The 15,757-nt window shown below is 36.2% G+C and overlaps 1 protein-coding gene across 1 annotated transcript in view; it reads right to left on the bottom strand.

The window, feature by feature from the left end:
- LOC140712459 (ankyrin repeat domain-containing protein 30A-like) overlaps window positions 1-15,757 on the bottom strand; it is a 125,125-nt gene that overhangs the window by 46,472 nt on the left and 62,896 nt on the right. Inside the window, 2 exon segments of the mRNA XM_073019520.1 lie at window positions 11,919-11,991; window positions 12,084-12,112. Coding sequence (XP_072875621.1) covers window positions 11,919-11,991; window positions 12,084-12,112 — 102 coding nt within the window.

Genomic DNA, 15,757 nt, shown 5'->3' on the forward strand with positions numbered 1-15,757 from the left:
GAAAAATGTGAGACTTTAGTTTTTAATAGTACCTTGTTTAACTGGGTTTGCCTTAAAATGGTATAGGTTGTTTCTATTCTGTGTGGCAAAAAGCTAAGTATAAATAACTGTATAAATTCTGCTTCTTCCAAGAAACAGAGAAAAACAGAATAAGTCATGGGGGGGCAATGATTGATTAATGAAAATCATATGTAGCAACTAAATAGAAACTTGTAAATAAATAACAATTGAGACAGAGATGCCCTCAAAAGCAGATACTGAAAAAACGTGTTCTGTGAGAAAAAAGTCTGGGGTAAATCATTTTTAAAAAGGTGACGGAGGAGGGAGAAACAAACAAGAGACATGATCAGTCAATCAAGTATGAGCTTCAGTCGTGAAAGAAAAGGAGAAACAACTACCCTAAGACATGTGACAAAATACATAAAATAGAGACTTGTTAATAATATATTTCCATAATGCTGATCAGTATTTACACTATAATTAGTTATTTTGTTAATATCTGGGTAATCAAGATTTTAATTTTATTATTATATAATAAGACACTCAATTAGTTAAACATGGTCTTCAATCAATACCTAAAAGCGAGAACAGTCTTACTACAGAGAGAGAAAAAATTTAAAAAGGAATGTTTCATAAACTTTTCACCTGAAGAAATTATTGGTAATAAGAATTTCAGAGTAATGTATTCCTTGAAAATATATGTTTAATAGAACATGAGTTTTGGCTGGGCTTTGTGGCTCATGCCTGTAATCCCAGCACTTTAGGGGGCCGAGGAGGGCAGATCATGAGGTCAAGGGATCGAGACCATCCTGGCCAACATGGTGAAACCCTGCCTCTACTAAAAATACAAAATTAGCTGGGCATGGTGGCACACACCTGTAGTCCCAGCTTATGTAGGAGGTTGAGGCAGGAGAATTGGTTGAACCAAGAAGGCAGAGGCTACAGTCAACCAAGATCATGCCACTGCACTCCAGCCTGGGTGACAGAGTGAGACTCCGTCTCAAAAACAAAAAAACAACATGAGTTGAGACTAAAATATATTACAATATTTTTAATCTAAATTCTACATGGAGGATACTAGAAAATATCGTGTAACCTTCTTTCCTAGTTACTACATATCTCTGATTTACTGTCTTCTTATTTAAGACATATTTCCTTAAGATAATGCATGTGAATTTATGCATTCTAAATATTAAAAGAAAATATAAATTTAAGCCACATTTAGAAATTCATTAGATTTAATTATAAGATACATTATGCATATTATCTCACTCGTAACATTCTATTACATAAAATAATCAATTGTCTGCTTATTATTCACATTGCAAACCTCTGAAAATGCTTTTTATAGGCAAGACTGTATTCTGGGTACACAAGGATGCACGCAAGTATGTTTTCTAACTTGCGGTATCTCATAGTGATGGAAGAGCTTCAAAAAGATTATTTAAATAACTAAAGAACTTCAAAAAGATTATTTGAATAACTAAATATAAAATCTTCTGAAATTTAAAATTTTCAAATGTGATCAAAGATCTTTGAACAATATGTTTAAAAACTGCAATTTAAAAATTCTGAAATTAAAATCTTACCATATGCTTAATAAGAGTCTCTGCTTCCAGAACTGGTTGTTTACTTAGGGTAAAACCTGTGTTCTTCATTTAGATGAAGAGTTTAAAGTATACTTTTAATTAAATAACTTAGAAAACACACTGGCATCCCTAGTAATACAGATTCTGAGAAAGAGAATTTACATTTCTAAATTTCTACTAATATTTATATATTTATTTATTTATTTATTTATTGAGATGGAGTCTCACTCTGTCGCCCAGGCTGGAGTGCAGTGGTGCAATCTTGGCTCACTGCAAGCTCCACCTCCCAGGTTCATGGCATTCTCCTGCCTCAGCCTCCTGAGTAGCTGGGACTACAGGCGGCCGCCACCATGCCCAGCTAATTTTGTTTTGTATTTTTTAGTAGAGACGGGGTTTCACAGTGTTAGCCAGGATGGCCTCGATCTCCTGACCTCGTGATCCACCCGCCTTGGCCTCCCTAAGTGCTGGGATTACAGGCATAAGCTACCGCGCCCGGCCTCTACTATTATTTTTTAAATTAGAGTTAAGGTCTCGCTATGTTGCCCACACGGGTTTCAAACTCTTGGGCTCAAGAAATCCTCCTGCATCAGCCTCCTTGGTAGCTGGAACTACAGGCATGCACCACCATGCCCAAATAAATTTTCACAACTTCTAATATTATTTTGGTGTATTTAAAGAACCAAGAAGAGAAACTGAGACAAAGCTCTCTCCTAAAAACTACGTGATATCAAAATAGTAAGTGCAAAAATCCTATATGTTATGTGGCACAGTTTTGGAACTGAACAGTATCAGAGAAATTCCTTGATTACTATAATAAGTAACTTGATCCATTAAAGATAAATTTAAGCATGAGTTTTTTTTAAGTTACAATAGGATAATTTTAAAACTCACAGTAAGTACACTTATCCAAATAAAAATTTACCAGATTTTATATATTCTCTACTGTGGAAAAGTTTTTTCTAATATATATAGTGCTCCTGTCACTATATATTCTCCAGCCCTTTCTTTTTATGGCCCTCACACCCTCAAAGTATTTACCAAACATTTGTTATTTACTAACGTAAAAAAAGAAAAAAAAAACTGTTTAAATCAACTACTCATATTTCTATAAAATATTTTTATCTGACCAACTTTATATTGCCAACATGAAATAATGATACTTACAGCACTGCAAAACATGAAAAGTAAATACTATACAGAACTAGATTCCAACTGAGAAAATCAACTTCACAAAAGACCATTTTACCTTAGTAGCAAGACTAAAGTCTTCCTCAAGTTTTGTAGGCTGTGAATTTTCAGTAGTCGGTTTGCCAAAAGGACTTTAGAGAAAAAAGATACAACATAAAGGAGCAAATTCATATATTTAAAAAGGAAATCTGCTAGTTCATATCTTGGTGCTCACTCCAAAAAAATGAGAAGAAAAAAACAAAATCTGGGGAAAGATCAGTCCTCAGTATATTAAATCATGTTTCTTGGTATAATTAAAATATGCCCTCTGTTTTTAAAAAATATTTTAGTTCACTATTTTTGACTCTACTTCCCGAACCTATAACATCCAAAGAACACTCACTCTTAGTTCCATAAAAAATAGTGACAGCCAATATAATTGGCATACCCTGAGAATAACTCATCCTCACAAACTGTCCTCAGTGATGAACTGAAAATGTATTTAATGGTTGACATAACTTTTGATATCTAAATTGGAACAACCTTGATAACCTAAAATGAGGAAGAAAGATACAGTTACCTTGTCCTTTATCCACTCTCTACCTCTGATTTAAAGACTAATCTGTGTCACAGGAAAATGACATTGTTTCTCAGCATAAAAACCACTTAAGAAGACCCTGTTGCTTCCCTTCACCCTAAAACACTACAGAGGGTGCCCTGAAATATTTGAAATGTTGAAAAGCTGAACCTACAAATGTCAAATCACAAATGTATATTTCTTATTGGGAATATTTTTCTCAACAAAAATTGAAACTTTAAAAATAATAAAATCTAACTACTTATTTTATACTTGTCCTTCCCTGTTCAGGGCTACATCAACTAGCAAAACCTTAAAAATCTTTGTACTTATTCCCAAGGAGAGAGACTGCTAGAAAAACTGAGTCCTGATAATTGGATTTCTCTAAGTACCATATATACACAGAGAGAAAGATCTGGAAGTGGGAGCCACTATATATAGTGAAAGCGTCTCACTTCCACATCTTTCTTCTGCAGGGCTTCATGGCAGTCTCCAACCTTTAAATATTCTATTTAAAGATTACTATCTGTGCTTTGATTAGCTGAATATTTAAAGGTTGGAGACTGCCATGAAGCCCTGCAGAAGATGTGGAAGTGAAACACACTTTCACTATATATAGTGGCACCCACTTCCAGATCTTTCTTTCTGTGTATACATGAAAAGATAAATTCAATAACCAGCCAAGAAGTTCTGTATTTACCTATTCCTGGAAAACAACTAAATGGAGTCTCAGTCAGCCATTCACCTCCACCATAAGCATGTTACCAGAAACCCAACTGAAGCTCCATGACTTATTTGATAGCCAATCTTACCCCTGCTTTACATGTACATGGTTACAACATCAGAGGCTTGGAAAAAGAGGCAAAGGGAAGGGGACACCTGCCTTGGGCCACAGATCTATGTAATTCAGCAACCTTCAATCTCCTAGCACTCAAGGGGCTCTAAGCCTCTCCCGTGAGATTTGGGGTGAAAGAACAGAATAGCACATTTCTATCTGATTTTACAGACTTTTCCCAGTGGCTCACTTTTTTTTTTAAATCTTTCCATAGAAACCTTGAAGCTTGTCCATTCTTCCAATTAAACAAACAAAAAAGCAGTGACCTATTCAGGACTTCTTTTGCACCATATTTAATATGCCTTTCTAGATAACTCCCAATGTCTACTGTGTTTGTTCTAATTTATCTTCATCAAACTTGTCATAAGATCCAACATTCTGATCTCTTTGGTAAAACCCTTACTCCTACCAATCCTGGGATTATTTCTCTTCAGACTTGGCCTTTCCCTGCTAATTCCCTTGTTACCTACTTCCACTGGGTTCTCCAGCTAATTCCATTCTTATCCTTTTCAATTTGTTTAATTAGACCCATTTCCTCTTCCTTTCTATTATTCAAACACTCACTTACATGGTGATATAAAAACAAGAGTAATGGGCTTTGAAATGAGTTTAAATATTACTTGTTACCTCCTATATTTAAATAGGTCACTTTGAGTTTCAGACTCTCCATCTGAACAACCATTTTTCCAGGATATTAAATACAAGTTTAAATATAAAAGTATTTTGATTAGTCTCCAAGAGTCCTTAAAATCCTAAAATTCCATGTACTTTTAATTTTACCTATAGAAAAATGGGGCTGGTAGAAAGCAATAAAGTAATAGAAGAAAAGAACACCAAGGAAAGCAGAGAAGAAAGTAATCAGGAAAAGATCATAGAAAAGTCATGGAAGAAGAAAAAAAGGCTCTAGCAAAAAAAAAGAACAGTGCATGCAACTAGGCAGGGTACTGCTTTGAAGAAAAGCTAAGCTGGGAAGTCAGTAAACTGAGAAATCTATAAGAAATAGCCTCTAAATATGATTAACATATCTCTATGTAGATATTCTCCAATAAGAGTAAAATAATTCATCTATAGGATTTACCTGGTCTTGCTTATGAAACAAAAACCTATGTCTTGTCACCACAGCTAAGTCAGATCTGCTCTAAAAACTTTGATGATAAATCAAGGTACTGGTTACCACTCTAACTGTTAAACATGTTAGAACAAAGTCTTGGATTAACCAGTGTTCTAAGGGAAATCTCTAAAATGAGTTAACGTATAACAAAATGTGACTTTGTGAATTGATCCCATCTGGACCTATTCCTTGATCCTAGTGATACATAGGTCTCCATCAATCTATGCCGAGAGGGAAGAGAAGGGATTTGGGAGCAAGGTAGGCTGACGGCAAACTTAAAGGTCAGCTACTTTTTAGCTATGAAATCATAGGCTAATTAATCAACCTCTCTGAACCACATTTGCCTCATTAATACAAAGTAGGTGACAGTAGCACAGATGTTTTCCAAAGCTGTGTGATGACTATGTGAGATGATAAATATTAAGCACATAATACGTTGTCTAGCCCAGAGTAGAATACTCGACAGATAGTGGTCTCTTTTCTCTGTATTTTCTGACTTAACATATATATTTTAAAAAACAGCAAAGTCTTACCTGAATATAGACTCTACAGAACTCACATCCACTATTAAAGAAAAAAGTAAATACATTAAATCAACAAATATAAATAAAAGATACAGAATATTAAAAACATAAGAGGGCATCATGGCACATGCCTATAATCCCAGCTACTTTGAAGGTGAGGCAGGAGGATCATCTGAGGAGCTCAGGAGTCTGAAAGCAGCCTGGGAGACATAGCGAGACTTCAACTTAGTTTAAAAGAATCATGCACACTTTCATGCATAATTCAGGTCTTGGTTTAAAAAGCATAATACTCCAATGCTTTGTTACAAAGACTCAGATGATTTGTTATAAAGCATTTATTTGGGACCATACATCGAGACTATAGTGAAATTATTATTAAGTATACTATTATGAAATTAATGCATTAAGAATGTTTATTTCCCCTCTTTTATAGATCTCAAATGCAAGGAAAAACAGAATTTATCACAATTTGATATCTGCAAGTGAACTACAGTGTACAAAGAGTCATAATCCAAACAGAACCCTTTAAGACTGACAGAAAACTGTATTATTAGCAGAATTAGTATAAGAAGACAGTATCAACCTTAGAAAGTATAATTTTTTGATAAATGAACTTGGAGCAGTTAGAACAGAGTACACAGTAGTCTCTCTTTATCTGCTCTGTGTGTAGAAAGACACACAACGTGATTTCCCTCTGTTCTCACACCACCATCATTAAAACAGAAGACATCTGTGACCAAATGTTGGAGGATTTTCTCCACCAATAAATAAGCAACCAATTCTGTAGCAGAAACCAGCTGGTTGCCTCCTATTTAATTCCAACACTGTCTATCTAGAAATAGTCTCAGATCCCATAGTCTGAGGGCTCAGTCTCACAAGACTGCCCTCCCACACCGGTTGCAAATCTGGATCTCTGAAACATCTAACCATCTGGTTTCATGTTGGGGTCCTCACAACTTCGTCTTTGGGTTGGAATAACATGCTAGAGTGCCCCAAATCCTAAAGGAAACATACTTACCAGTTTATTATAAAGGGTATTATAAAGGAGACACATGAAGAGATGCATAGGGCAAGTTATAGGGGAAGGAACATGGAGCTTCCATGCCCTCCCAGGGCACATCTGCCTCCAAACACTTCCATACATTCAGCTTTCTGGCAGGTCTCTGATCCCAGTCCTTCTGGGTTCTTAAACAGCTTTACTACATAGGCATGAATGAAAAAATCTGTGGCCACTGGTAATCAATATAACCTTCAACTCGTCTCACCTCTAGGAGGTTGAGGGGTGGAGCTGAAAGTCCCAACACTCTAATCATGCCTTGTTCTTTTTTGTGACCAGCTCCTATCCTGAAGCTACCCAGGGATTGCCAGTCATCACTCAATTATTAGCATACAAAGACATCACTTAGGAGATTCTAAACATTTTATGAGTTGTATGCCACAAAACAGTGTTGAAGACCAAACATATATTTCAAAATATAATATCCATGGTTTTGATTTCTGTAATTTCAGTTACTCATGGTCAACCATAGTCCAAAAATATTAAATGGGGAATTCCAGAAATATATAAATCATAAGTTCTAAATAAGGTGTCATTCTAAGGAGTATGATGAAATATTAAGACATGCTGTTCCATCTCACCCAGGTCATGAATCATCCCTTTGTATAAGCTAACTGCCCATTAGTCATCAAAATCCCAACCATCAACATTATCATCGCTCAATGATCCAGGGTCACGTGAAGCAGATGATCCTCCTTCTGATGTGTAGTCAGATAGCCAGAAATAATTAGTAGCCTAACACCACATGACAGCCCCTACCTCATTCACCTGACTTCATCTCATCACACAGGCATTATATCATCTCACAATCATCACACGAACAAGAAGGGTGAGTACAAGACACTTTGAGAGACCACATTCACCTAACTTTGAATACAATATGTTGTTATTGTTTTATTATGACTTATTGTTAACTCTCACTGTGCCTAATTTATGAATTAAACTTTATCATAAATATGCACATATTTAAAAAAACATGGATGTATAGGGTTCCATACTATCCACAGTTTCAGACATCCAGTGGGTGTCTTAGAAAATACTCCCCATGGATAAGGGTGAATTACTGTACGTGTGTATGTCTGTGTGTGTGTGTGTGTTGTGTGTGTGAGAGAGAGAGGGAGAGAGAGAGAGAATACAGATCTCCACTCTCCACAAGAAGCACATAAAAAAGACAGCACTTTTCCTTATACAAGACCCTTAGGTTTTGACAATTCTGGAAAAATACTGGCATGCATACTCCCCAGTCTAGACAATTTTCCAGACCCTGGGTATGTTGACTGCTTCAGTTGCAAAGCGTTAGGTAGGATCTTGGGAGATTTCTTCTTGGACACCAGAAATATTAACCACATCAACAGTGTACCTAACAACTCTAAAATAATTCTTTTGAACAGATTATCACTGCAGAACTTGTAAGTTAACTCCAATTGACTTTTCAGTAATCGCACTGCTTGAAATTCTCACATTTAAAAGAAATTTGCAACATCATTTTCTCTCACTCCTCTCCTACTTTTCATTAGCCACTGTTCAGTCTCCTTTACGAAGTCCTTTGACTCTGTGAAATGTTGATATTTCCAGGGTTTTGTCAATGGCTTTCCTCTTATTCTACATCTTCTGCATCATGGATATACTCATTGAGATCTATGGCTTTGTCTAAAAATTATAATAAAATTATTCTAAGCCTGCATCTCCAACCAGAGTTCTATCTCCAGCTAGAAATACCTATAATAATCCAATTACCTACTGAAAATATCCCACATAAATGTTTCATTGAACTCAATATGTGAAGAAAATTGGCCGGGCGCGGTGGCTCAAGCCTGTAATCCCAGCACTTTGGGAGGCCGAGACGGGCGGATCACGAGGTCAGGAGATCGAGACCATCCTGGCTAACACGGTGAAACCCTGTCTCTACTAAAAACACAAAAAACTAGCCGGGCGAGGTGGCGGGCGCCTGTAGTCCTCGCTACTCGGGAGGCTGAGGCAGGAGAATGGCGTAAACCCGGGAGGCGGAGCTTGCAGTGAGCTGAGATCCGGCCACTGCACTCCAGCCCGGGCGACAGAGCAAGACTCTGTCTCAAAAAAAAAAAAAAAAAAAAAAAAAAAAAAAAAAAAAAAAAAAAGAAAATTGTTGGTCTGCCCCATGATTGTTTGCACTTTTCTGTTGACCTGACAATTTCTGACTCCTTCCCCATGAGCATTCCCCATGTGGAAACTTATGAATGACCTGAGATTTTTTCTCTCCCCTAGCTTTTTAAACTCAATAATCAGTAAATCATATTAACTGTACCTCTTTTCTGCATTTGCTTTATTTTTCCATTCCCACTGGAAATACAAACTTATTTATTTTATATTTATATTTCCTAGTTAGACATGGCCCCTTAACTGATGGCTTTCACAGGGAAAAAGAAACCCTACCTGTAGGGGATCGGATAAAGTGGTTAGAAAAATTATAAAGATAGTTATAGGAAATAGATACGAACCTTCTTGGAAGGCCGGTGGGGTTGCATAGCTTCAGTAAATGATTTGGCTGAAAGTCGCCTAATCCTCTTTACTTTGAGTTGATAGCAATATAGCAAACATCTAGGGAATGTGGCGGAGTTTATCCAAATAACTTGTTTACTCACGTGGTCCTAAGACCAAACTTTGATCATCCGAGGGTGCATGATTGCTCTGTACTGGGGGTCAGCAATGTAAATTACACTCTAGTGGTGTTTACTCGAGATCTTTGTCATTTACTCTGTACTAAATAATGCGAACTCTGCCACCTCATCGAGCCAACAATGCAGACTCAGGCAGCAGAGCCCCTGAGCCGCACTGACAGGCAAAATATCTATTTCAGTGTAGGTCTCTCATCCCTTGCTAGGTCAGGTTCCACAGGATGGAACCCGCAGGTGGTGCCCCGCAAGATGAATGCTGCAAAAGGATCACGACGGACCACTCAAAAATGAAGGTGAAAAGGACTGCGCAGTAAGTGAGTCAGTAAGTCATTGGTGCCCACTCGGGATTTTCAAGTTCCGGGAGAATTGTTCAGGCTAGGGTTTCATCATGGGACAACAATTATCAGCAGAAACAGTATATAAAAGTATTGAAAAAGCTGCTTAAAGTTAGTGGAGCCTCGGTACCGCAGGCTCAATTAAGGGACCTAATGCAAACTGTTGTATTCCATAACCCATGGTTATGGGATTCCAAATTCAGCTCACCAAATGGTTTTTAGACAGAGTTTTATTGGAGTACAATCATGCCTATTTCCTCACACACTATCTATGACTGCTTTCCTGCTACAATGGCAGAGTTGGAAAGCTGTGATAGAGACCACATCACCTAACATATTTCCTGTTTGGCCCTTTACAGGACAAGTTTGCAAATCTCTGGTTTGTACCATGACCAGTATGCCCTAATACTTTAATCTAATCTTGGGACGCCGCTGCTCAAACAATTCCAATGAATCCCTGCAGAAAACATTGCTGGCTTCCTACACATAACCATTATTTATTCTTTCTTGCTACAGAAACACAAGTTAATTTATATATTTATTATCCCATTACTCCCATCTCATCTACAAAACAAGAAATGATTCTAAGCTAATCACACTAATCACATTTGCTTTTCTAGTGACTGGTACAAATGAGTATTTGTACTTGGGATGTTGATTCAGGAGAAATACTTGAGTCTGGGAGGCAGAGGTGGTAGTGAGCTGAGATCACGCCATTGCACTCCAGCAGGAGCGAAAGAGTGAAACTCTGTCTCCAAAAAGATAAACATTTAAAATGTATTCCTGTATGTTAAATATTTTCACTTTAATTTTTAACATTAATTGAAGCAGTAAATACTCCCACTTCAATAAAAGCTCTCTGATACAAGCTGTCATTTAATGTTGACTTTAGGTGGCTATGAAAGACAGCCTAATTAAATGCTTTTAGAGTTAAAATGACAAACTATGAGGCCTTAAATCAAAGTGGAGCTAATTGTATTAAGCACAACTGAAACATATGATAAGTAAACAAAAAAGGAAGTTCCAATATAATATGTACAGTACAATAAGACAAGAAAACAAATTCTACATAAGTCTATAACCGCACACATACGTTGAGAATTTTTGTTTTTTTGTTTGCTTTTTGAGATGGAATCTCACTCTGTCACTCAGGCTAAAGTGGCACAACCTCAGCTCACTGTAACTTCTGCCTCCTAGGTTCAAGTGATTCTCCTGCCTCAGCCTCCAGAGTAGCTGAGATTACAGGCACCCACCACCACAACTGGCTATTTTTTGTTATTGTTAGTAGAGATGGGGAATCACTATGTTGACCAGGCTGGTTTGGGACTCCTGACCTTAAGTTACTTGCCTGCCTTGGTCTCCCAAAATGCTAGGATTACAGGTATGTGCCACTGTGCACAGCCTGTTGTAAAATGTTTTAAACATGCATGGAAATGACAACAAAAAACTAGTTCAGGCTGTTTTGTACCTCTAGGCAATTAATTACAGTAGCATAAAAAGATACCAAGGCCAAATGCTTTGGAGTCACTCTTCTAAAACACTGTGTAGCAAAGAGTCATCAAGGAATGATTGCTTGATTTACTTTTTAATATTATAAGTCACACTCACACACACATTCAGTCAGCTAATTAAAAAAAAAAAAAAACTGATTTTCTTTAGATTCTCAGAGTGACAACACTCACAACTGTCATGTCAGCAAGTGAAATTTTCCTCTAGGTAAATATCAGAATTCCAATCAGTATTTGAACCACTGCAAATATTTGACAGTCTTAAATTTCACCTGCCTTGAAACCAAGCACATACAGAAATTGCAAGTTGGAAACTTTATACTATCAGGACATTAAAGTAGAACCACATGAAGTAAAGCAGATTTTTTTTTTTTAAATTTCTAAATCTTATGCTTGTAAATGGCATTTTTTCAAACATAAATACTAACATTGGCATTATTTGTATCAAATTTTCCCATCAAATTTTGAAAAGAAAACAACATTGGGAATAAAAAGGCTTTCAGCATTTCAAATATTTTAATATTCTTCTTTCCAGAGTAAAACTAAAATTACAAAATTTACCTGCTTTGAATGTTTGTATATCCTTCACTTCTAAGGCTTTATTTGGAATAGAAACTTTCATTTCACAAGTAGGCTAAAGGGTTTGGAAACAAAATAATTAATATATAATGTATACTTCATAAAATATGTAGTTAATACTCAAGATAAAAATATAAAAGGTATTACCTTCAGAAGACCATCTTTATGAGGAGACTCTAAAAGAAAAGGAACGTATATAATTGATTATGTGCAAGCCTGTCAAAGCCTACCAAACATTCATACAGTGTGAATATGAAGATGAATCCTCATGCTTGGATTGAAAAGGGATTACACTAAGTTTTGGATTCTTTTGGGTGATGGTATTTGTTAACATGCCTACTTGACAGAAATATACCTAAGAAAATTTCAAAAATAGATTTCACCAAACATGCTGTGAAGATTTCAACAGTGAAAATATATTTAAAGTGACAATAACTAAAGCACAAAAATCCTAATAGAAGTAAGAGTAAGCTGCTGTATAAGGAAAGAAGTTGTATTCAATAAGATGACCAAGTCATGCCCCCACCACCCCCCAACAAAAATAAATACCCAAGATAATGGTAGAATGCAATATTATATTGTTAAGGAAACACATCAGAATCACTTATGTCAATATACTACATGTAGCTATTATGTTTTTCAATTTGTCCTGTAATTTAGGAATTGCAAAGCTGTGATGAGAGTTCAAAAGTACAATTTACTTATCATTACAGAGAATGTTCTAAATTTATCAGCATATCTACATATAGAATAAAAGTTAATAAACATATTCATTTTTGTATCTCTGTGAAATACAAGTATTTTTACATTGATGGGGTTCTCTAGCTTAGTTCTCTTAAAATTTCCTGATCCACTTATACAAAAAGGTTCAAGCACACCCATTAACAAACCAATACAGGTCAGGTGCAGTGGCTCATGCCTGTAACTCCAGCACTTTGTAAGGCTAAGGAGGGTGGATCTCTTGAGGCCAGGAGTTCTAAACCAGCCTGGACAAAATAGCGAAACCCAGTCTCCACTAAAAATACAAAAATCAGCCAGGTATGGTGGCACATGCCTGTATTCCCAGCTACATGGGAGTCTGAGGTATGAGAATCACTTGAACCCAGGAGGCAGAGGTTGCACTGAGCCAAGATCATGAAACTGCACACTAGCCTGGATGACAGAGCAAGACACTGTCTCAATAAAAGAAAAAAAAAAGAATTCTAATGCACATGTACCCTAGAACTCAAAGTATAATAATAATAATAATAATAATAATAATAATAATAAAAGAAATAAAATAAGGTCCAAAGTTCAAAAGAAAAAAAAAAAAAAAAGAAAGTATCAAAAACTAGAAGTAAATTTCCAGAGGCTTTTTACATATCATTAACCTGTGTATTTCAATGTTAGAATAATGGTTATTGAAAATAACAGTTTTAGTGTTCAAGGAATGAATATTACAATTGTTTTGTTTCTAAAACTAATTCTATCTGTTCTACCATGTGAGTTATTAAACTACTGTTATGAAAAAATTCTTATAGAAAACTTAGCTTCAAGAAAAAGCAGCCATCTCTTTGATATAGAAATATATCTCATTTCATCAAATAATATGAATAAAACATGTTTAATCTCTCATTTTTCTCTACTTTTTTATTTTTTTAAGTATGACACACTTTAGTACATTTAGAAATACCAACTACATATGTGGTTTTCATTGAGAGATAATTGATCAATAATTAAGACACTTCAGGGATATAAACTCTCTAAAACACACAAAATTTATGTCTACCCATTTGAAGGCTAAATATGCATGACCATATTGCATGTATGTGTTTTAGAAAAAAAGTGTTTAAAATTGTATTCAATACACTTTAAACAAAAACCTGCTTTAATTACAATGAGAAGGTCCTTCTCGATTCATTAATATCTTTAAAATTTACTTCTGAAGCAGTGAAGAAACCTTAGAAATTCATATATAAGAAATGATACCATTAATTCATCTGCTTGTTTTAGGTAAAAATTTGATAAATGTACATCCTCACTAAGTGCAAAGAAAGCAGAGTGTCATGAGACAGGAAATGAATACGTAACCAAAATATTTTCCCTTATAAAGACAATAGCTGTCTTTAAACTTTCTAACACAAGATAAAAAAGCAAAACACAAACAGATGAAACATTAAGGGCTATCTCATCATCAAGGAACCATTTATCACTTGGCACTTAAGAATCCCATGTATGGTTGAAAACTGGTTCTAAATGGTGATCTGATAATCCCTGAAGTTCAAAATCCATGCAGAGGAACCAGGTAGGGAAATACTACCATAGTTATTTTTTTGTTACTTTTATTTTTATAAAGGGGTACACTGGAGTTTTTAGAGTCAGGACAGGTCACATGGCATGGCTCTAAAGATTAGTGAGCCACATTTATAATGGCTATTGAAATGTATGGCTGTGCATACTTGTATTTTGAGTACTGAGTACTTCACTTTTAATTTCTAATATAGCATGAAGTAGGACATACGCTTTAACAAAGGCTTGTTAACACCTGTAATTATATTTACGTTGCTTTTTAGTCACCATGAAGAGAGTCTAATTAAATGTGGTGCAAAGTAAAAATGCACACTATGAATTTTTTTCTTTTTTTTTAGATGGAGTCTTGCCCTGTGGCCCAGGCTGAAGTGCAGTGCTGTAGTCTGGGCTCACTGCAAGCCATGCCTCCTGGGTTCACGCCATTCTCCTGCCTCAGCCTCCCGAATAGTTGGGACTACAGGCGCCCACCACTATGCCCGGCTAATTTTTTGTATTTTTACTAGAGATGGGGTTTCACCATGTTAGCCAGGATGGTCTCGAACTCCTGACCTCGTGATCCGCCCACCTCAGCCTCCCAATGTACTGGGATTACAAACGTTAGCCAACGCGCACAGCCTGAAATCTTAAAATAAATGAAAAATGAGCTAATCACTGAACAAAAAATAAAAAGTTGCTATAGAATGACAAGAACATTGTACAACCATTTATGAATAATTTTTGCAAAAAGTGTTAATACCAATATGCATATGCTCAGTGATGAGGAGAGAAGTGATCTTGAATCAGAGGAGCAAATCATGACACTGAGAAAATAAATGCAAAAGCTGAACGTTGAATGCTACACCAGGTGTCTTTAATGCAATACATTATAATAATTTATATCGCCAGGCGCGGTGGCTCAAGCCTGTAATCCCAGCACTTTGGGAGGGCGAGGTGGGAGGATCACGAGGTCAGGAGATCGAGACCACCCTGGCTAACCCGGTGAAACCCCGTTTCTACTAAAAAATACAAAAAACTAGCTGCGCGAGGCGGCGGGCGCCTGTAGTCCCAGCTACTCGGGAGGCTGAGGCAGGAGAATGGCGTAAACCCGGGAGGCGGAGCTTGCAGTGAGCCTAGATCCGGCCACTGCACTCCAGCCTGGGCGACAGAGCGAGACTCCATCTCAAAAATAATAATAATAGTAATAGTGATAATTTATATCATTACATTACAAACATTCATCATGTTCTTTAATATGCCCTGTCATTGAGAAAGTACACAGTTTGAATGAGAGTTCAGCTGAATGTAGAATTAACATCTCATCAGTGAAAATGTTATGAATTAATCAGCTTGGATATATACTTATGGCATAATACTAAACATAAATATTCATTGATTTTCATACCCATATGGTATAATAGTATGCCAACATTTTTGTAATTTATAGCTTAGCCATCTCAGTATTTCTTGATCCACTCATGGAGGAAAATGTACAAACCTCATCAAGAATAGCAAATTTAATAAGCTTTCAATATTGATATATTTGTTTTTAATTT

The sequence above is a fragment of the Chlorocebus sabaeus genome, chromosome 9 (genome assembly GCF_047675955.1).
Source record: "Chlorocebus sabaeus isolate Y175 chromosome 9, mChlSab1.0.hap1, whole genome shotgun sequence".
Taxonomy (NCBI): Eukaryota; Metazoa; Chordata; class Mammalia; order Primates; family Cercopithecidae; genus Chlorocebus; species Chlorocebus sabaeus.